Here is a 22,602-nt window from a genome sequence, read left to right as displayed (position 1 = left end):
CGAAAAATCTACCCTTACCTTTTGTCGTTCTGTAATAGAAGTGGTATTTGCATATATATTTAGTTAAAATATGTAAGGCATTTCATTTTAGTTATTAACAGAATCATGTATTTATTGTCGGATTTTACTCAATTATATCTTAATCAAGTTTCACTGGTCATAAAGATTATCAGCTTAGTCCCCAAGTGTTCTTCTTAAGGATCGAAGATGGACCGCTTAATAGGTGAATGTTTGGTCTAGTTAACGTGAATGTTGTTTTTTATATTAACCTCTGCACATCAATAATTGATTATTCTTTATACCTATTTTGAAATTTTGCATAAGGATGTGCGCTTGGAACAACCACTTCTGTTGGCCTGGACGGTGTATTGATCAACTCACTACTACATGTACCTGTGCCGCCGGCTTCAGAAAGGTAGCGACATCCGGCGAGACAAGCTGCCAGCCAACAAAAGCACCGTCTATAGTGACATGTCATACTCGTCTAGTAGGGCAGAATGGGGCAGATAAGAAGACTAAAGGATACGGAGATGTTCAAGCGTGTAGTCATTTAAAAGACATGTATGGAAACTTTCAACCTGCATTCTTTCAGTTTGTGATGTGGACGACATACAACGTCAGTGCCACAAATTACCCGATGCCGAGTTACATAGCTGAATACAAACTGGGCGTGGCAGATACAACTGTACATGTTAAAAAGAATTTTGTCAATGGTATGATCTGATTTGTTATACCACATTTAAATAGCATGAGCAAATTAATGTGGTTATTTAGCTAAGTTCGCTTGATGCAGTTATATTCCCTAATTACTTGAAAACATATGCATACAAAATATCGTTTTCAAAAATAGTTTTTCTCTGCGAAGAAGAAAAAACGTCCATAGCGTTTGTTTTTTTTTTGTTTGTTTTTTTTTAGGGGCGGGGGGGGGGGTGGGGGGGGTTGTATATGAAACATAAGTTCATAAATTTACAGACGTATCTCAAAATCTATATACAGTCAAACTTGTGCTAGCGACCACCCGTGAATAGCGACCACCTGTCGACAACGACCGGTCTCTGCCCCGCCCCCCCCCCATCCCCCCGCGTAGAAAAATGCTCATAAAAAGGCCGTGAATAGCGATCACCTGGCGACCGCGACCAGCGACCGGCCTAATTCATTCCCAAGGGTCATATTTGCCTCCCAATAACGACCAAGCTGGACCGTTCCGGCATGAAATATTTGAAATCCGCCGATTTTCACTCTTTTCGCTTATAGCAACATAATAATTACTGCTTGAATGAAATTTGCAAGTTGCACGCCGAATTAATACATAGAACATGAAGAAAGCAAGACCTGTAAATACTTTTTATCAGCATGATAAGCTAACTGAGAAGTGACCCTCCCCCCTCCCCCCCCCCCCCCCCCCCCCCACATTACCCCCCCAATAAAAGACCAACACTGCGAAAAAGAATTTTGCTTGTTTCCGAGAAAGATAGGTGGTCCTTTTGTTCACAAAGTGTTGTTGACTGTTAAATATATAAAATTTTATTGGTAAGATAAAAACAAAATTATACCTTAAGTAAACACCCATCAAACAGTAAAATAAACTATTTTGTATTTTCAGAAGGAATTAAGGATTAAAGAATTTGATAATGATATCTTAGGTAATATTGTCATAATAAAGAGTGTTACTTAAATTCAAAAGTTCTTTGGTCTTGTAGCCCGACGGTCTCCCTATTGTATTGAAACTTGACAATAGTTGTCTTAATGGTAGTAAACACGTAATGACAATCGGCAAATTACGTACTTTCCATATGCGATTTCGGCATTTTCCGTTCTTTACGGAAAGTTGAGCTTAATAGATTTATTTACGTCCGAAGAAAAACGAATGGCCTAACGAGAATACGTAAGTACACGGAAATTGCCGAGAATTCACTTCCGTAAGTGTCATATGGCGGCCATTAAAAGTCTCCCTATGTGTTTTAATGTGTGGTCTTTATATTAATATATTTATCCAACAATGTTCTGTAATGGTTTTGAACATTTCATTATGCGTTCTATGCTTCTAATGGATTTTCTTGCATATTTTCTTTACCTTTTTGGTATTTGACTCATTCATCATTTCAATTTTTAGCTGAAAGCGTAGCTAAGTTATCTATCAATATACACTTAATGTGTCAAATATAAACACATTTGTTATTCATGATTGTAGCACAGAACATTACAAGTGTTTAAGTTTCATATTGAATTATATTGAAAAGAATTTGAAAAATATAACTTTAGAATAAGTAAGTTTTCCGGGAAAATCGTAGGATCTATTATATAATAAAATGTTGAAAAGCTTAAGTTAAGAATTACTAAACTTACCTTTGCCTTAACAATGTATGGAATACATGTACTTGTAAAATATATTAAGTTATGAAAAGGTTGAAAAATATAACTTGAGAATAAATGTGTTTACCCCAACCTTGTACGGAATGCTTTTAGGATCAGTTGTAACATTAGGAAGTCATCCGCAGTTGGCTACTTCGGCATCAAGTGAGGATGTGACGGTAGAACAACGTGATAGTGCAAGCATCTCTGTATCGTCAGAAAGGCACAGCCTTCAATACGGAGACTCGTAAGAGCTTTTTTATATTTATGAACAGAGTAGTTTGTCTTTAATGGCTAGCATCAGAGTCAATAACATGTAACAATTGTCTTTGAATGAGGTCAATATGAGAATTATTTACCTGCAAAAAGTAGTATAATTCTCCTTTTTCCTACTTCTACTTCAACAGATATAAATTTACATTAACAGGAACTGAAAAACAACAAGTACGTGTAGTTTATTATTGTATCCAACAGCTCGAACGTCACTTACCAGAGTAAATTAAATCCTTTTCAGCGACTGGTCCCTTCTATTCGTTTGGTCTTAAAGTGTGCACGGCGTTATATTGTTATGACAATGTGAAAGCGTATTGTTTGTCCTTTGACTGTGTTTCGAAGTACTGAATACCCTTTAGAGATTTTGCAAATACATTTCAGTTTATGGAATTCTATTTTTTATGAAATTGTATTTTCTACTTTTGCAGTCCTTTCTTGTTAACTTTGTCACGAGTGCAGTACTGCACAACTGACATCTTAACAAAAACTCACGCACTCCTATTTTAAACATACACTAAAGCAATAATTCGAAATTTTTATGCTGCTTATCTATTGTCTCGCTTATTAGTATTATCATTATTATTATTATTATTATTATTATTATCGTTATTCTTCTTCTTATTATTATTATTATTATTATTGTTATTCATACTTCACATAATGTTTTAACAGGCTTTGCCTTGAATTCGAAGCATATGCTGGAGGATATCTTAAAAGTAAAAATCTTATATCACAAACTGTAAATAATGCTGTTCCATATAAGAAAGTGAGGTCGACAAACACAATCTGCTATATATACGACAATATTTCACCAAGACACTGCAGAGAAGAGGGGACATGCCACACAGAACCTCTAAGGATCGAAAGACCAATCACACGTTCTCCATTTAATAAGGTAATATTCACTGGATGGAAGGATCCCATTCCAACAGATGGATCAACCACGCGAGTATCAGGCATAGAGAGGTATACGGTTTATGTTAACGAAGTAATATCAACTAAAGGACATTTGAGGGTTGACTATTCAACAATGTATATAAAAACACTAAAAAGCACGGATACTGATGCCGCTATATATCTAAAGCCTGACAAACCAACTTTGTATTTAGTAAAACTTGAAGTAAAAGATTTTGCTGATAATGTCCAACAGGCAAGAAGGTTCTTGCTCTATGACGATGTATCCTTCATAGAAGCAAGGGAAGAAGTTCCTTTGATAGTTAATACAGCATCAAGACTTTCTAACTATAGCTGGCAGACACATCAAACTATTTGCCTCTCATGGAAAGACCATTTCCTCAACAGGTTTTATGTAGGTGATGAGTTACTAAGTCCGATAGAGTCTGACCAAGATGGACTTTTCTCTGGCGTTTATGAACAGACCACAGGTTTATTGTCAATATATGGTACGCCAAATGTTTATGGAATAATAAAGTTTTTGGTGTCAGTGTATATCAACGGTAAACAACACCTTTCAGCAATTGAATCTCCTGATCTTCAAAACCAGTCCTACTGCAGAAAGTTCAGTGTAAAAGATGGCGACGAATGTATTTTTATGATTCAACCAGTTGACATAGCTGGCAACACATATACAGAAAACGTAACCGTTTTTATAGACCAGTCTGAACCAGAAATTGAATTTAGAAATTTGTCTAATTTAATTGACAGACATGAAACGATAGAACTGCCTTCTTTCCATAAGATAGAGTTCGGAGCACGAGATCCTCATAGCGGTGTACGCAATATTGTTTGGACTTTTGGAATAGCAAATTCAAGCACAGAAATATCAACGGGTGATATGAGCGTTTACAGCTTCAGTAACTTTCACGTAAGTGTCTTTATAACAAGCTGTCTTACTATCGATTGATACTGGTACTTTACCCGGCATTCTGACTGTTTTTATACTTTATTGTTCCCGTTAACTCGTGTCATACACGTATATAGATAAATGCAAGGTATAATTATTACTTTTAGTATTATATATTTAATGAAGCAGAGATTTTTAAGGTTAAATTCGGTAAAGTTGGCCTTTTGAAGTCCCCCATGCTAGGCTGCTGGGGTAGGTGTGTTCAGGTTTAGCGTCTATTCAACATATTTAGTGATATAAACGACGGTGTTATCATGATATCCCCAGTCATATTATATTGACACAAGGCTGACCCGTCCTGGAACTGGGCGCCAAACGAGAAGGCTTCTAGTACCACTTCCCGTGTCTTTGGTATGACACAGCCAGGGAGCGAACACATGACCTCCTGCACTCGATTCGGCTCTCTACCACTAGGCTACCGAAGCGATAGTAGTGCTCGACCGAATACCTTTCATACATATGCATGCATCAAATATATGAATAAAATTAGCTCATTTGACATGTACATTTTAAAGTACATAAGTCTGTCAAATATTTAGTTTATATCATAGATGTATAGTAATCTCATAATAAGTACAGTGGCATTCCTCTGATATCCGAATCTCCTGATAAAATATATTCGTAAAGTGGACAGTTAGAAATTTTGCACAGTGTCTCCACGAATTGGCATATTTCGAGCAAGAATCGGTTAATTTCAAGATCCCTTTAGTCTTGTCAGAATCGGACGCCAAGCTGTTACTGCCCAGCAAGTGGATCGTGTGAATTATATGAATACACACTACCAGAAAACAAAATGAATTTGTGTGATGATCGTGTGAAAAAAGCTTCTACAAGGAACTTTTATGTGACAATCACTGTTACAAACAACGCCTTTCTTAACTATACAATGTATGTTGACGTCTTGATTAACGAGGCAGGTGTAAAACAGTTATGCAAAACAAACGGTAAGTGCAAACAAACTTTGATTGCTTTGTTTAACACGATTCCAGTTCGAACTTGCCTTTAATACATATCGTTGACCAACAGAATGAGCGCGGGCCTATAATGATATACTGTGAAGATGTTTAATATTTCGTTGTAACAAAAATGGCGGTGAATCTATAGTGTTCAAGTACGAAGAAATTATACGAGAAAGAACCTGATTGATATGATTATACGTTTCTGAATGATGACAATGCACATGTACAAACGTTGTTTAAAAATGTATTTCTCTAGTTCTACAAACTATATTTTCAGGCATAATAACAAATATGAAAGAGATTAGAGATGATGTCTATTGTTTGTATGTTATACTTCAGCAGCAAGTGTTTATTACCTTCTTTACAGATTTACCTCTTTACGCCGGTCTGTCAAGTGGAATATCAGTATTTCTGGTCGTTTTTCTTGCATTTCTTGTCGTTTTCATAGTACGAAGGAGAAGACGGAATCGGGGTAAATGTTATGTTCATATTTACAATATAATGTATTGTGTATATTTGAGCAAAAACGTGGTTATAGTCATTTTATCTTGTGAATATGACCGGTTTTGGCACAAAGCAATAAAATTTTAACAGGTCTTACAGTGTATGCGGCATCTGTATAAGAAATTGTTGCATTCTCTTGAAAAGGTCCGTGTATCAATACATCGAACCGCATGCCAGAGATATTTGGCCTGATTCCTACTTTTTCACTTTTTTTTCTTTTATACCTGACTCTCTGTGTGTTCTATCTATGAATACATCCGCACTTACAGCTGAATAAACTTTGTCGTACAAAGGTCGTACACTTGCGTGATATGGATAATATTTTTCATGTCTTACATTCATTTAGTGCGATGAATGTAGTGACAGGGGAGGGAATTCGGATCATAATATCCATTGCTTCTCATATTACAAATATAATGATTATCCTCCTTATCTTAACTTAATGGTTGCTAAGTATTTCTTCTCTTATACTTTAGGCACGGCCAAGAATATCGAGCTGTAAGTAGACAAATTTATATATTTAATAAACATAGACATGTAGGCACTTGAGTCCATGTATCACCTGTTTATCTCAGCTGTACATATTGACTAAAATTATCTTTCGAAGCAAAAACTATTATCATTATTATGATTATTATAAACCACATTTAAATAGCACTCTTTCACCCAAAAATGCGTTCAGAAGTGCTTTACATAACAGCATCTATATAATCTAAATATGAAACATAGTTATTAAACTATTAAAAACACAATTTAAAATTACATTATAGTAATAAACTATATACGAAACTCGGTATCTCGAATTTTAATGGACCGTGCTTTTTATTTGGAGATAACCGATATTCGAGTTATGAGGATGGATGAATATGTACGAAATAATGAGAAAAAGTTGGTTTAGTAACGAAAAGATTTAATGAAAATTGTTTCCTTGATGCCGTGGATACGCTGTCGGCACTTTACGCGTACACGATCACGTACAGTTTGTGTTTATGAAAGTTTTCAGTTTTTCGAAAAAGATGTTTGTAGCCAAGTTTCCTTTTTGTACCACGTTTCTCTCCAGGAGAATTGACAGCATTTCGATCTGATTTTGAACGAACGATGCTTTCCCCCAAGAAGTTATTTTTTATACATTCTCATCGCGATTACCTCTAATTAATACTTATTAAAGATCTCAGCTGTTCAAACTAATTAATTCATTAGTTGAAATTAAAAGCAGTTTTCATAACGTCTCAAAAACAAATGACCGCTAATTAAGAAATCTAATGTTCAAATCAAACAATTATCACTATGGTAGTATGACATTATCTCACTTTGATAATCGTTGCACCTTTGCTATGTCGGCGTCACTGCTTTTTGTTTAGGCAATAAACATGGACATGTGTTAAAAACCAACCACCTTCACAATGAGATGTGTGAAATTTTATCGCATGTTTTCTCTACTTCGACTTACCGAGTTTACAATGCACTTGAATTTTATTGACGGGACTGAAAATCCCTTTCGACACATCCGGAGTCTCGTTAAGTCAAATTTTGACGTAACTGGAGTCGAATTACATATACAAAGAAGGAAATTTGACGGGACTTGAAAATTTCTTCGACTTAAGAGGAATTTCGAGGTAAGCGAGTTTGAGATACCGAGTTTCGACTGTATATATAGCGTTTTTAATCAATGGTAAACAGGTTAAACTCTTCCCAATTACAATAACAACAACAATTAGTGAAATATACACACATTTTAAAATATTAAATCACAGTATAAAATATACTGTATATTGTCACACTACAGTTATAATACCTGCAGTACTCCACCAAGTGACGAGTTGTATGAAATAATGCGTTTTAGCGCTTTTTTAAACTTTGCAAGGTCTTGCAATCTCTTATGCCAAATGGGAGGGCATTTCATAACCACTAATGTTAATGAATTATTTTGAGATCTCAGATTTCTAACAAGTTAACTATTTATTTGGGGACCCCATTGGAAATAAGTGCTCTTCAAGCTACTTTCATGGGTTATCCTAGATGTTTGATCAGCGGAGAATAATTTAGGAAGCACGACTAAACTTGAAATAACTTTTTTATGATTTTTATTATTATTAAATCATTGTCTTTTTCATAACTTTTATAAAACTGTCTATTCGTATTCTTATCTATGTTAAAGCAATATTATGTGAATGTAAGTCACATGTTAGTTTTAGAATTGTTCGCTTAGTTCTAATATCTTACAAAACTTATCTTACTTAATGCGATATTTGTAATTTTAAATCGTATATATGATATTATACCTGAATCTATCTATCTATCTATCTATCTATCTATCTGTCTATTTTATACAAGCTCACTATATAAGCTGGTGATTGATATGAGAGCCTTATATGTTTGCGTTAAGATTTTGTATTATGTCCTGCACTGCAAAGAAAGCCAATGGAATTCACGCAACACAGGTGTTATATGGTCGTATCTAGAGGTTCTGGTTACGATTATAGCTGCCGTATTTTGTAGGTTGTTCATTGACTGTTTTGGAATCCCATATGGAAAATAGTTAAAATAATCCAAACATGGTGTAACAAGAGAGTAAACTAGAGAATGTTTGCGTTCGTGGTTAAATATTGTCTGAATTGACCAATTTGCCGTAACTGTGCATACGATTTCCTACATACAATCATCCGCATGGAAATGAATGTTCAATCCGTGTTTTCTGCAGATAGCTCCGATAGATATATTGTGTAGTACATTGTGTAGTATTTTAGCCCCAGTACAGACCCTTGGGGTACACTATACTTCATCAGCAGTGCTGGTGATCACTCACCGTGTATGCATACTGTCTGGTACCGGTCACTAAGGTATGATATTATCCATGCGAGTGGTTTGCCTGTAGTTCTAAGCGATGAATCAACATCACGTGATTAATAGTGTTAAATGCTGCAGAGAGATCAAGCATCACAAGAATAGTCACATTGTTTTTTATCCAACGACTGAAGAATGTCTTTTTGGACTTTCAATAGGGCGGTTTCGGTCAAGTGAAATTTCTTATAAGCAGATTGATTGATTTCATGAAGTTCGTCGTTTCTCAGATAATTTTCAATTCGAACATTTGTCACTTTTTCTAAGATTTTAGACAGAAAAAAAGGCAGATTTGACACAACTTTACAGTGTGTAAGGTCATTCGCATCCAGGCTTGTCTTTTTAGAAGAGGCCTTATTCGTTAATGTTCGAACGACTTCAACACATACGGAGCGTCTAGAAATGCATTTATAATTTTTGTTACCACTTGTGTTTGTTTGTCAAGACGTCCTTTTTATAACCATGCTTAGATAGGATCCAATTCACAAGATGTTTTGATGACTTTTTAATTGTTGATTTCATTTCGTCTTCTGAGGTTTATGCTGTACATAGTTGGCTGTTGTTAGGTGTAGAACTTCTGCGACGTTTTTCAAGAGCAAATAGATTTAAAGTACGACTAATATTAAAACTTTGAGTGTTTAAGTTAGACATATTACATGTTTTACTTTATATGGATTCACATTTCTCTTCTCTTACTTTCAACTGTAATAACGTATTAATTAAATCTGATGTTTAACGAACAGGGAAAGTTATGAGAACCTGGACGTGTGTTTTAACAGTCATTCCAATGACACCCACGGACAACAAGCAAGTATGTACCAGTGTGCTGTTCATGCACGTTAAACCTCCGATTTACATTTCAAGGCCCGAGTGTATCTTGTTTTTAGCTCACCAGAGCACAAAGTGCTCAAGGTGAGCTATTGTGACCAGTCATTGTCCGGTGTCCGTCGGCGTCCGTCGTGCGTCGTCCGTCAGTATTTGCCTTGTGAACATCTAGAGGCCACATTTGTAACCCAGTCTTTATAAAACTTGGTCAGAATGTTAATCTTGATGATCTCTAGGTCAAGTTCGAAACTGGGTCATGTAGGGTCAAAAAGTAGGTCAGTAGGCCAGATCAAAGGAAAATAGTGTTAACACTTTAGAGGCCACAGTCGTGACCCTATATTTATGAAACTTGGCCAAAATGTTTGTCTCAATGATTTCTAGGTAAAGTTCCAATCTGGGTCATGTGGGTTAAAAACTATGTCACCTGAAATCAAAGGAAAAGCTTGTGAACACTTTAGATGCCACAATTTTGACTCAATCTTTATGAAGTTTAGTCAGAATGTTTGTCTTGATGATTTCTAGGACAAGTTTAAAACTGGGTTGTAACGGGTCGAAAACTAGGTCACTAGGCCAGATCAAATGAAAATCTTGTTAACACTCTAGAGACCATTTATGTTTGAAACTCATGAGAATTAATCAGAATGTTTATCTTGATAATCTATAAGTCATATTTGAATCTGGGTTATATAGGGTCAAAAATTAGGTCACCCGGTCAAATCAAAGGAAAAGATTGTAAACACTCTAGTTGTGACCCAGTCTTTATGAAACTTGGCCAGAATGTTTATCTTGATGGTTTCTAGGTAAAATTTAAACTGGGTTATATGGCATCAAAAACTAGGTCAGTAGGCCAGATCAAAGGAAAAGCTTGTGAACACTCAAGAGGCCACATTTAGACTCTATCTTTATAAAATTTGGTCAGAAAGTTTGTCTTGGTGATTGCTTGGTCAGCTTTGAATCTGGGTCACGTGGGGTCAAAAACCTGGTCAGTAGACTAGATCAAAGGAAAAGTTTGTGAACACTTTAGAGGCCACAGTTGTGATCGGATATTTATAAACATTGGTCAGAATGTTTGCCTTGGTAATCTTTAGGTCAAGTTCAAAACTGGGTCAAGTTGGGTCAAAAACAAGGTCAGTAGGCCAGATCAAAGCAAAAGCTTGTGAACAGTCTATAGGCCACAGTTTGGACTCAATCTTTATGAAACTTGGTCAGAATGTTCGTCTTGATGATCTCTAGGTCCAGTTTTAATCTGGGTCATTTGGGGTAAAAAACTAGGTCACATGATCAAATCAAAGAAAAGTTTGTGAGCACTCTAAAGGCAACAGTTGTGACTCAATCTATATGAAACTTTGTCAGAATGCTTGTCTGGAGGATCTTTAGCTTAAATCCGAAACTAGTTCATTTGGGGTCAAAAACTAGGTCAGTAGGCCAGATCAACTCTGGTGAGCGATATAGCGCCATCATGACCCTCTTGTTTAATATATGGACAGTTACGATAGTTTCGAGCACAGCGGTTAAATAAAGAAGTTTGCATTCGTGAAGTGTTGTAGCTAGGAGCATTTTTCAAAATGTCACTGAACAAAATATATTGTATTACATGATTAAAAAAAATTGAATGAATTACTGTAATCTATATAATACACTCTTTAAGAGAGCATAAAATATAGACTTTTAACCTACTGGGGACTGAACAAACTTATTCAAATGGGCTCAAAAGCAGTTCGTGTAAAATTAATATTACTGATAATAGATTATATAGATTTCATTAGCACATCTTTGACGCCGTGGGAGTGAAAGAAAGCTATTAATGTAGTATTAGGTGTACATGTATTCTTATTACCCAAGTGAAATAGCATGGAGACTTTTGACGTTGATGTCTTTTTCTTGCATATCAGACGGGGATTTCCGGTATTTTTACCGGTGCTGGAAAAATCCATCTTACACCCGGGGGTGTGATATTACTCTTGTGCTGTGAATGACGTATTACGAACTACATATTTGTAGAAGATTTATGTAGTAATTTATATTTTAATTCATAAAACGGAATAAAAATCCAATACCTTGATAGTTCCTCTTTTTTCCTGATAGACTAAGTGCGTTGTATATTTCTCGTTATTTTATAAAAAAAAAATAACGTTACTCTGCAACTGATAAAACAAAACCGGAACTAAGCTTTGCCATTTGTCTTTGAAACATTATGACGTCTTTCCTGTTTACGGACGTTTGTGACAGGGTGGACGAACCGGGGACAATAACTACCAGAACAACTTAACACCCATTACAATATTTACAAGTTTATTTACAGAAAATGATTATTTACAATGAATGAAGGGAAAAAATAAGAAAAGAACGAACAGAAAAATCAAAACAAAATCTGAGCTTAGTATCTATTCCTTAAATTTAAAGTTCATTTCTATCTTTCACTTCTATCACAGGTGTTTTCTTTTACTTCAAACTTAAAGTAAACACACACACAAAAAAAACGTATATTCAAGTAAAGTCCCTCTAAACCGTGAAAATGCTGACTCCTTTTTGGCTCCCTATGTTGGTAGGTGTTTGTATCCCTGAGCTGTCTCAGTAGTCTACAAAAAACATCGTCTTTGCGGTTAAGGCACAACCATGAGACGAAAGCTCTGCGCTGGAAAAATCACATCCAGGCGAATGAAGATAAGTTAACCTCGGGTATTGTACTTCCGGGTCGTGACATCATCACCAGGTAAAAGTCGTCTGGTAGAAGAAGCTCGATCGAGCAAAATTTCTACCAAGAAAAAATCAAAGTGACATAATTTGGTCTCAAAACTGTCAGAAATGGTGTGCCCTAGGCATATCTAGTCCAGTCTATAGGTTGTAGGGTTATGTCCCGCCAAATATTGGATTTCATGGAACTCACGGCATATGCGTGAACTCAGACTATTTACATTTTCACAGGAATCACGATATAGCCGGGAAATTCGACTACTTTGGCGCGGATATGAATTGGACAATTTAAGGCCCGTTATAGTGGTTTTGGGGATTACACATAAATTACTGAAGTTTAGAAAATATCAAGTTTCTTATTACTGAACCGAATTTAATAAAATTTGCATGAAAATTTAAGTTATGAAATGCAGAAAAGCATGAGAGGTATTTTCTGCGTAAAATCTGACATTTACCTCAATAACTCAAAAATTAACAAAAAGATGATGCAATACCTGCATTTAAACTACAGATACATTGAGGCCAGTATGTCAGTTTGTGACAACGTTGGTTTTCCGCGCTTTATTTAAATGCGCTACTATATAAGAAATTATAAGAAATAGTTCTTAAAAGAAAGATGTTCGATTGATTTTATTTTAACAAGAATGTTTTGATTATGGTATGCAAGAGAAAGACTCGATCACTAGCCGTAGGAGCATATAGGAATATCTGGCTCTGGGGAAACTGTTTACGCGGTAACTCGGCAGGAGCCTCGTTGCCGCCTAAACAGACACCCTCGAGCCAGATCTTCCCATCTGCACCTATAATTAGTGAAAGAATATAATAGTATAGAATACGTTGATCTAATTGACTTTGTCCGTAATAGGTAAAGAAAGAAAAAAAAATGTTGACAGGGCCTCACATTTTATCACTTTGTTAAACTTGTTAAATGAATGCAATATGAAGAGTCGCTCATGTAATATCCACTATTAATTCAATGGTCGGATGTTTTTGTGTTTTTTTTATACAGGAAGAAAAGCCGCAAAGGAGAAAAAAATGTGAGTTATATAAAATTTATTTTGTTTATCTAATTTTACACTGTCAAAAAATGATCTGTCTAAAATACTAACTAGTAAGGTGTAGGAAGCGCAGTACTGCAATACGACTAATTATATGTCTAAAACTGCGACGGTACACTTTTTTTCATATAAAAATCTTCAGAACTGTGTATATAATAATATAATATTGCATGATTCCTTATATAAATAACCAGAAAATTTCTGTACGGTCATATACTATTCACCAACCAGTTGTTCAACGGCTAAAATTAAGTTGAATTTTATTTCAAATACCATGTAATAAACACCAAGTGAATGGCTAGTCAATAGTCAAATATATTAGCCATCGATCCGATCAATATATTAAAGCAAGGTTATAAAATACATTACAATAGGATCTTTATATGCATTTATACAACTGTTTCATTTTCTGGGGAAACTGTGTAATGTTGTGTTTTGCCAGGATGACCATCTGTCATATACTCGCTCCCTAGATTTATGATTATTCTTAGTGTCTGCCAATGTTGGTTAAAGTTGGACAGCTGCTTTCATTATTTCTATTCTTACAGTATTGAAATACAGTTAAACGTATGCTGAGACACCTCTGAATAAGGACCGATACTATTGATTTAAACCTGCTTGTATAGACATTATATTCTCTTCCCGTTTAACTAAAACAGTGTGAATTTACCTGTAGTTAGAGAACACCTTTCAACTAATGGCATTTTTTATTTCCCAAGTGTACCGTGTACCGACAGGTTCGTCTGTTATTCTAAAATATATACTATATATTTGTTTATAGTGAAAGTTATCAAGAGCTGGATGCCAAAGCCCTCTGTAGTGGCGACTCCTATGACGTCATAACAGGTAAGTATGTATTTGAAACAAGAGGACCATGATGGTCCTGAATCGCTCACCTGTCCCCACGTGACCCAGTTTTGGACTGAGTATGACGTCCTTTTTTCTATTATTTGACATAGTGACCTAGTTTTTGAGCTCATGTAACCCAGTTTTGAACTTGACCTAGATATCATCAAGATAAAAATTCTGACCAATTTTCATGAAGATCCATTGAAAAATATGGCCTCTAGAGAGGTCACAAGGTTTTTTCTATTATTTGACCTAATGACTTAGTTTTTGAAAGCACGTGATCCAGTTTTGAACTTGACCTAGATATCTTCAAGATGAACATTCTCACTAATTTTCATGAAGATCTCTTGAAAAATATGGCCTCTAGAGAGGTCACAAGGTTTTTCTATTATTTGAATAATGACCTAGTTTTGACCGCACGTGACCCAGGTTCGAACTTTAACTAGATATTATCAAGGTGAACATTCAGACTAATTTTTATACAGATCCCATGGAAAATATGGCCTCTAGAGAGGTCACAAGGTTTTTTTATTATTTGACCTACTGACCTAGTTTTTGAAGGCATGTGACCCAGTTTCAAATTTGACTAGATATCATCAAGTTGAACATTTTGACTAACTTTCATGAAGATCCATTGAAAAGTATGGCCTCTAGAGAGATCACAAGGTTTTTCTATTTTTAGACCTACTGACCTAGTTTTGGATCGCACGTGACCCAGTTTCGAACTTGACCTAGTTATCATCAAGTTGAACATTCAGACCAACTTTTATAAAGATCATATGAAAATTGTGACCTCTAGAGTGGTCACAAGCAAAAGTTTACGCACGGACGCACTGACGGACGGACGACGGACGCTGCGTGATCACAAAAGCTCACCTTGTCACTTTGTGACATGTGAGTTGAAAACAACGGTTTACAGTCTGCGACTTTAACCTTACACTTTTAACAGTCCGCGTCTTTAAACATTAATAGAATAGAACAGTCAGTGTCCCTTCACCATATATTGTATGTGTGTGTTTTTATCAACCGACATTCGGAAGAATTTCAAACTTGTTTTATTCGCTACGGAGAAAAACACTACTAAATTTTTTATCTCTTCTGATGTTTTTTATTCAGTCACATAATACAGTATAATCGCCTATGAGTACATAGATAATTTCATTATTCATTTTTGTTGATATGACTTTATTTAAACAGATCAGCCTTCAGAGGATCGCAGAACACAAACCCTAAGGTAATTGCTCTGTTTTCTTCTTTAAAAAACGTTTAAAATTCTATATTGATATATATTTTTGTTACAAATAATACATAGTTATAGAAATTTATCTATGAAAGATTTTAGTTCATAAACATGATAAATACTAGTAGAACTAACTGTATAATATACTACATGTATACGAAGACCATGCATTGTACAATAACAAGCTTAACCTTTAGCCTGCTGGCGGCAAGTGATATTGCCTTTGCGACCAGTGCAGACCAAGATCAGCCTGACACATCGTTTAAAGATGAAAGGGAGTTATTAATAAATAAATAGAAAACCTAAAATTATCAAATGGTTTTGTTAAAATTCACGAAATAGATATATGCTTAATAACTTAATAATAACATAATATATTAAGCCGTATTAGCTCTAGAGAGTTTTATTTGTGCACTCGTCAGTAGAATACATGTATTTACAATACATGTATTTACAACTAGTCACAGATCAGAGGGGTAGGTAGACTTGCTGTACTCATTACTATAGCCCGGCGCTGATTTAACGAACTGTAGGGAATCTAAACAGGTAGTATATTCATGGCATGATTCTCTATATTTTACTTAATAAAAATGTTATTAACAAGTAATGTCTTTAGAAATATACGTTAACTCAAGACAGTTTTATTTGCAATTTCGGTAAATTGGCTCTACAAGAGATATACAACTACGTTACTTATTATTTATACCCCGTAACGAGATATACAACTACGTTACTTATTATTTATACCCCGTAACATTTCGAGTAAATTGCACATACCGGCCACTAAATAATGAAATACAACAGCGAGTTCAAAATTGAAAAAGAAAAACACACATTCTTTCGAAAGATAAATAGTGGAAAGAAATTGAAATAGTAAAATGTCAGTCTGTGATATTTTTCCCAAAAGGCTGCTCACTTCAGATCAAATGTAAGCCCTAAGCAGGGCAATTATAAGTAGTCCAAATATAAATAGTCCTAACCTTTTTTTTCTTTCCTCGAACCCCCAGCGAATAGCATCGTGTTTTCGTTTAGTCTAACGCGTTCCAGAATGTATTTGAAGCATTCTGTCGAAATCTGTATTCTCTTGTATATCACAATAGCATACAGATTTCGATAGAATGCTTCAAATAGATATAAAATGCGACATAAGAATTATATGTTTCGAGAAAATAGAGAGAAACTTCTGAAGCTTGCAACGTACTTATATAAAATCTAACACCTTTTTTTCTATAGCAGTGATATAGTTCTTTATCAAATTTTATATAAATCTTCAAGTTTATGAAAATCTGACATTCCGACAGTGCGAAATAACATATTTAATAAGTGGTTTTGATATGAAATAAAGAACAGTCGTTTTAGTAGTGTTCAGACTAAAAACAGGTCCCCAGCAGGGGTTTGACTAAATGGCAGATAGAAACAAATCTATATCCTTTTGAAAATATATAACGCATCCAAACGAACTAGTAGCAAACTCAATCTGATCGAGTCTGTTCATAAGAGGTAATGAAATGATTGTGCAAAAACGTTAGGCTACAAGTACACATCAAATTGATATGATTAAAACTTGCGAAAAATGTTTAATATAAACACGCACGAACGCACACATGCACACACCAGTAGCTTATGAAATTCAGAGAATATATAAATCGGAACTATGTATTTTTATCGTAACATTTTATCTCGTCTTTCTTAGGAGTACACAGGAGGATGAGTCCCGAGGAAAAAGCAACGTTTATGAGGACATTACCCGTAAGATAAAACATTCTCAAAATTTTTCCTTAGTGTTAAAATAATATTATCTACCTTGAATAAGGCATTTTTTTAAATATGGCGGCAGTCACTCAATTCGGGTTAACTTTGTCTCTTTAATAATCTCACCATTAAGCTGCGCCCTAAAGAAACAAATAAGATAATATCGCAGCATATAACTTTAAAAGATATACCATCAATTATCCTGACATCAACTTTTATTTCAGATTGTTTATGGTAATGTTTCTTACTTCATTACAGCAACTGTTGCCTTGGTAAAGACGAAGTCTCCTCCTCTTCTACCAAAGCGTATGAAAGTGAAGCCAAACGTACAAGAAATCCCGACTGAAATGCACATTTACGAGAATACAATGCTGACGCCTATTCCCAGATCATAATATCTAGAGCTCACGACATTACAAATACACTCTTTGTTGAAGAATCACGTGTGTGCATTTGTATTACAGGAGGTATATCACAGACATTGTATCCGATTTTGTGCGTAAAATTCTTGCACATTTACTTTCATCTTTTTGGCCGTTAATTGTTCATAAACGGATACGGGACACAAACACGCTACATGAGATTTTGATGAACTAGAGATTTAAAAGACAAAGAATTGACATAGTGTGTGTGTTGACCCATACCACGAAGCAACTTAAATAATTCGTGGAAAAGTTCCATATAATGTATTCTTCACTTATATTTAAACCTTGTGAATTAGATGCAATCCCTACATATATTTTGAAAGAGCATAATATTATCCAGCCATTTAAACCAGTTATCACTGAAATAATAAATCGTTCATTGGGCAGTGGTATATTTCCTCAGTCATGGAAGAGTGATGTGATCAGACCATTGCTGAAAACGAATGGCTTGGAACAATAGGCCAGTCTCAAATCTATCATTTCTATCAAAAACAAGAGCTGTCCGATGACAGCGCGCTCGACTATTCGAAGAATTGATTGAAGAATGGGGTCAAAATATTTCCACGGATATTCAGACAAAAGAAATAAATAGATTAGACAAACAATGTTCCTGTATTACTATGATTTCGATAAGTCTTGCACTAAATGGCAATATATGAGTCAGTTTCAAAGTCCAAAAAGGGTCATAATTCAGTCAAAATAGTTATGTACTCTTGCCTACAGATGGAAATCATAATGATAAACAAGTGTTCAAAGTTTGAAAGTCATATGTCAAATAGTTTTGACAAAACATGGACTTGTATGAAAACAGAACCAATTTCAAAATCCAAAAAGGACCATAATTCAGCCAAAATAAATGACAGAGTTATGTTCTCTTTCCTACAGATAGAGACAATTATACTAAACAAGTGATAAAAGTTTCAAAGCCATATGTCAAACACTTTACAAAAAATATGAACTGGTACGAAAAACTTAACCAAGATTTCTAAGTCAAAAGGGGCCATAATTCAGCCAAAATACTTGATGGAGTTATGTACTCTTGCCTATAACTGGACATGGTGATGGTAAACAGGTGTTGAAAGTTTCAAAGCTTTATCTCAAAAGACTTTGTCAAAATATGAACTGGTACGAAATATTAACCCAGATTTCTAAGTCAAAAAGGGCCATATTTCAGCCAAAATCCTTGATGGAGTTATGTGCTCTTGCCTATAACTGGACATGGTGATGGTAAACAAGTATTGAAAGTTTCAAAGCTTTATCTCAAAAGACTTTGTCAAAATATGAACTGGTACGAAAAACTTAACCATGATTTCTAATTCAAAAGGGGCCATAATTCAGCCAAAATCCTTGATGGAGTTATGTACTCTTGCCTTTAACTGGACATGGCGATGGTAAACAGGTGTTGAAAGTTTCAAAGCTTTATCTCAAAAGACTGTCAAAATATGAAGTGGTACGAAATATTAACCCAGATTTCAAAGTCAAAAAGGGCCATAATTCAGCAAAAATCCTTGATGGAGTTATGTTCTCTTGCCTATAACTGGACATGGTGATGGTAAACAAATATTGAAAGTTTCAAAGCTTTATTTCAAAAGACTTTGTCAAAATATGAACTGGTACGAAAAACTTAACCATGATTTCTAAGTCAAAAGGGGCCATAATTCAGCCAAAATCCTTGATTGAGTTATGTGCTCTTGCCTATACCTGGCCATGATGATGGTAAACAAGTGTTGGAAGTTTCAAAGGTTTATCTCAAAAGACTTTGTCAAAATGTGGACTGGTACGAAAAACTTAACCCAAGGTGTGACGCCGACGCCGACACCGACGCCGACGCCGTGGTGAGTAGGATAGCTCTACTTATTCTTCGAATAGTCGAGCTAAAAAACTGAAGAAAGTAGTACTGAATCAAATTGTTGATCATGTGGAAAACAACAACTTTTTCTACCATATCAAAGCGCCATATGAAAGCGCGCATCGCGAAAAACCGTGGAGTTGAAACAGCATTAACCCTTAGCCTGCTAAATTTCTACATTCTATTTCGGCAATACCATTTATTATTTGAAGAGGTGTTCACTGAAAAGTTCCTGACTGAATAGCAAACAGTGCAGACCATGATTAGACTGCACGGATGTGCAGGCTAATCTTGGTCTGCACTGGTCGCAAAGGCAGAATAACTTGCTGCCAGCAGGCTAAAGGTTAATACAGATGCATAGAGACTTGTTAGGTGACAATTAGTTGCCCTGGTTGTCTTAAGAGACCTTAGTGCAGCTTTTGACACAGTGGACATTCAAACCGTACTTAAGTTTACAGAATGATTTAGGTCTAAAGGATACACATTTGTGTCGGATTGAACAATGCAGGTTGTAGTGAATCATAAATTTTCCAGAGTAGGCGATCTTCAGTTTAGGCTTCCTCAAAGTACTGCGCTAGTCAACATATTTTTACAATGTATATTGCTGCACTAAACAAGGTAGTGCGTAATTACCCTGTTGAATTGTAAGAATATGCAGATTATCACAAGCTTGCTATAAGGTTCTGTGCTGGAGATGTTGACAGTGAGAGCTCCACATTAAATAATCTATATGAGTGTCTTCAGGATGTAATAATCTGGATGAAAAATCACAAATTGAAAATAAACAATTCTAAAACAGAAGTTATGGTCTGTGGAGCCAAAAATCAATTTTCAAAGCTAAATATCTTATCTGTTGAGGTCGTTGGAGTTCTGGTAAAATGTGTTGATCATGTAAAAGATTTGGGTGTTCTGATTACAAACGACAAAGTTTGATCGTCACATTAGAAATAAATGCCAAATTGCCCGTTACCAATTAAACCAACTGAATTGTATAAGAGGCTATTTAACAAAGAAAAATACAGAAACTTTGGTACATAGATTAATACATTCACATCTAGATTTTTGTAATGGCCTGTTTACGGCCATTCCAGAATATCAGTTAGACAGATTACAGAAAGTACAAAATCATGCAGCAAGAATAGTAATGCAAATTCAGTATTATGAATATATTACACCGGTTCTCAAAACTTTGAACTGGTTTTCTGTGCGAGCAAGAATAATGTTTTAAGTTCTTGTGCTTGTTTTTAGATCTATTACAGCGTTACCAGTAGCACAGAATAATACGTATCGTGTAATAAATATATCCCAGTGATATAGATTTAGTAATTATCCACGCCCATTGAATAAAAATTACTAGTTCTCGACTTGCTGAAAGCATGTATGTTGAGAACATTTATACAAAAGATTTCGTTTTTGTTGGGTTTTAAGTCACGTCATATGGCGACTTTCCGGCTTTTGGTGGTGAAGGAAGACCCCAGATGGCCCTCCAGGCAGTATTTCATCAAGAGACAGGGCACTTGGGTAGAACCATCGATGTTTCGTCAGCCAGCTAGATGGCTGATGGCTTCCTCAGATGGAGAATTCAACGCTCCAAGCGGAGCTCGAACCGACATCCGCGACAGGCACGCGATTTAAAATCAGCGACCTTAACCTCTTGGCCCCGGAGGCCCCACAGAAGATTTTAAGTGGTACTAGCATGTGCCTCATTATTCATATTTTGTTTCAGCACTTACTGTTCACCTGCCTCATGTCATAACTTAAATTTACAGCCAAAAACAGAATTTGCTGAGCTGTATTCTTGTATGTTGTTTTTTTTTTCTTCGCAGTATTTAGTATGTTAATATTTCTGCTATTAACAATGCTTTCTTACTTAAAAAAAGTTGTCCAAATAACTGTTATGCATAATACTATGGTTAAAAAAAGCAATAATTTCAATACTGCCCATGAATTTATACAGTGGAGTCGTACAGATGGGTAATCAAAAACATTGTATTCAATAAAACTTATATAAATCTGTATTCAAACCTTTCACAAATATTATGGAAGACAGTTACTGAAGATAGCATTTAACAAGCAATTTAAATATTTCATGTTGATAACGAAGATGTGGCAGCACACTATAAACAAAGGCATTATGAGCCTTTAATGCTATGCCCTTATAATCTAATTTGTTAGTAAATTGAACAAGGTGCACTACACAAAAAATTGTTATTGAACTTCTTTTCTCATAGTTATAAGCTGGGAATTTCCGAGATGTTCTCGAGTGTCTCCCACCTAAGAGGCAAGTTCTGGTTCCTTCCAGGAAAGACGGTTTCGCGTGAATCGGTGCTATGCACCGAACACGTTAAAAGAACCACACTATTTGCAAAGAGCTAGGATAAGGTAGCAGGAAAGGCCTGAATCTAATGGATTTCTTTCCATATTGTGTGGGCTTTCTCTCACTCTATCCCTCCGGTCAGATCACACTGTACTAAATTACAATAAATTTGGCGCCCGGAATGGTTGTCTCTGTGCTAGGTAAAGCGCCTTTGAATGAAAGGGCGCTATATAAAATCTTGTATATTTATTAACATTTGCTAACAAAATGCTGCCTCGCTCTTTACGATCTATACCAGCGCTGTATCCGGGTTCGAATTATAACAAGATAGTAGGGGCGTACGCAGTTGGAATATTTCATTCTGGAGAATTTTTTATCGATTAAATGTCAAATTACTTCATTTCAAAGAAAACATCAATGCAGGGTAACGAAAAATGTTACAGACCTGCATCATGAAGGGGATTTTCTATCACAAAGTTGTTAATGTTATCTGGATGATGAGTTATATTCTGTCCATGAAATTTAATACGATTTCAGAGTGTTACGTGACAATCACGTTAGAAAAAAATAATTGATTAAATTTTGACATAGAGCTATGTTTTATTCTTTTTTTTCTTTATTTTTGCAGTTTTATGTACTGGTCATTTACACATGTAACGTTGATATTTTACACCCGTAAAAAATCTCGATTTAGACACTACTAGGTACCGTATAATATGATTCATGGCAGTAATTCAGTACTAAATTTATGTCCATTATTATTTAAATACGTGGCTGGCTTATATTTATATTTCGCCAAA

At 35.3% G+C, this 22,602-nt stretch overlaps 1 protein-coding gene across 1 annotated transcript; it reads left to right on the top strand.

Moving 5' to 3' along the window:
* Positions 1-325: 325 nt before the first annotated feature.
* LOC123553221 (uncharacterized) lies at positions 326-22,434 on the top strand. Its single transcript, XM_053524208.1, has 12 exons — positions 326-713; positions 2,467-2,599; positions 3,298-4,450; positions 5,199-5,433; positions 5,816-5,920; positions 6,429-6,450; positions 9,537-9,604; positions 13,322-13,349; positions 14,152-14,216; positions 15,417-15,453; positions 17,153-17,208; positions 17,470-22,434. Exons 1-12 carry the CDS (start codon positions 326-328, stop codon positions 17,604-17,606), a joined length of 2,427 nt encoding a protein of 808 aa, XP_053380183.1. The 3' UTR covers positions 17,607-22,434.
* Positions 22,435-22,602: the final 168 nt, after the last annotated feature.

Source organism: Mercenaria mercenaria, chromosome 15, assembly GCF_021730395.1.
Source record: "Mercenaria mercenaria strain notata chromosome 15, MADL_Memer_1, whole genome shotgun sequence".
Taxonomy (NCBI): Eukaryota; Metazoa; Mollusca; class Bivalvia; order Venerida; family Veneridae; genus Mercenaria; species Mercenaria mercenaria.
This window is presented reverse-complemented; position numbering and strand designations above follow the sequence as displayed.

Excerpts from the sequence above, each read along its gene's own strand:
- LOC123553221 (XM_053524208.1), top strand. The coding sequence starts at position 326 with ATGTGCGCTTGGAACAACCACTTCTGTTGGCCTGGACGGTGTATTGAT. Across the intron at positions 13,350-14,151 it reads GCCGCAAAGGAGAAAAAAAT|TGAAAGTTATCAAGAGCTGG; the intron begins GTGAGTTATATA and ends ATTTGTTTATAG. Across the intron at positions 17,209-17,469 it reads CGTTTATGAGGACATTACCC|CAACTGTTGCCTTGGTAAAG; the intron begins GTAAGATAAAAC and ends ACTTCATTACAG.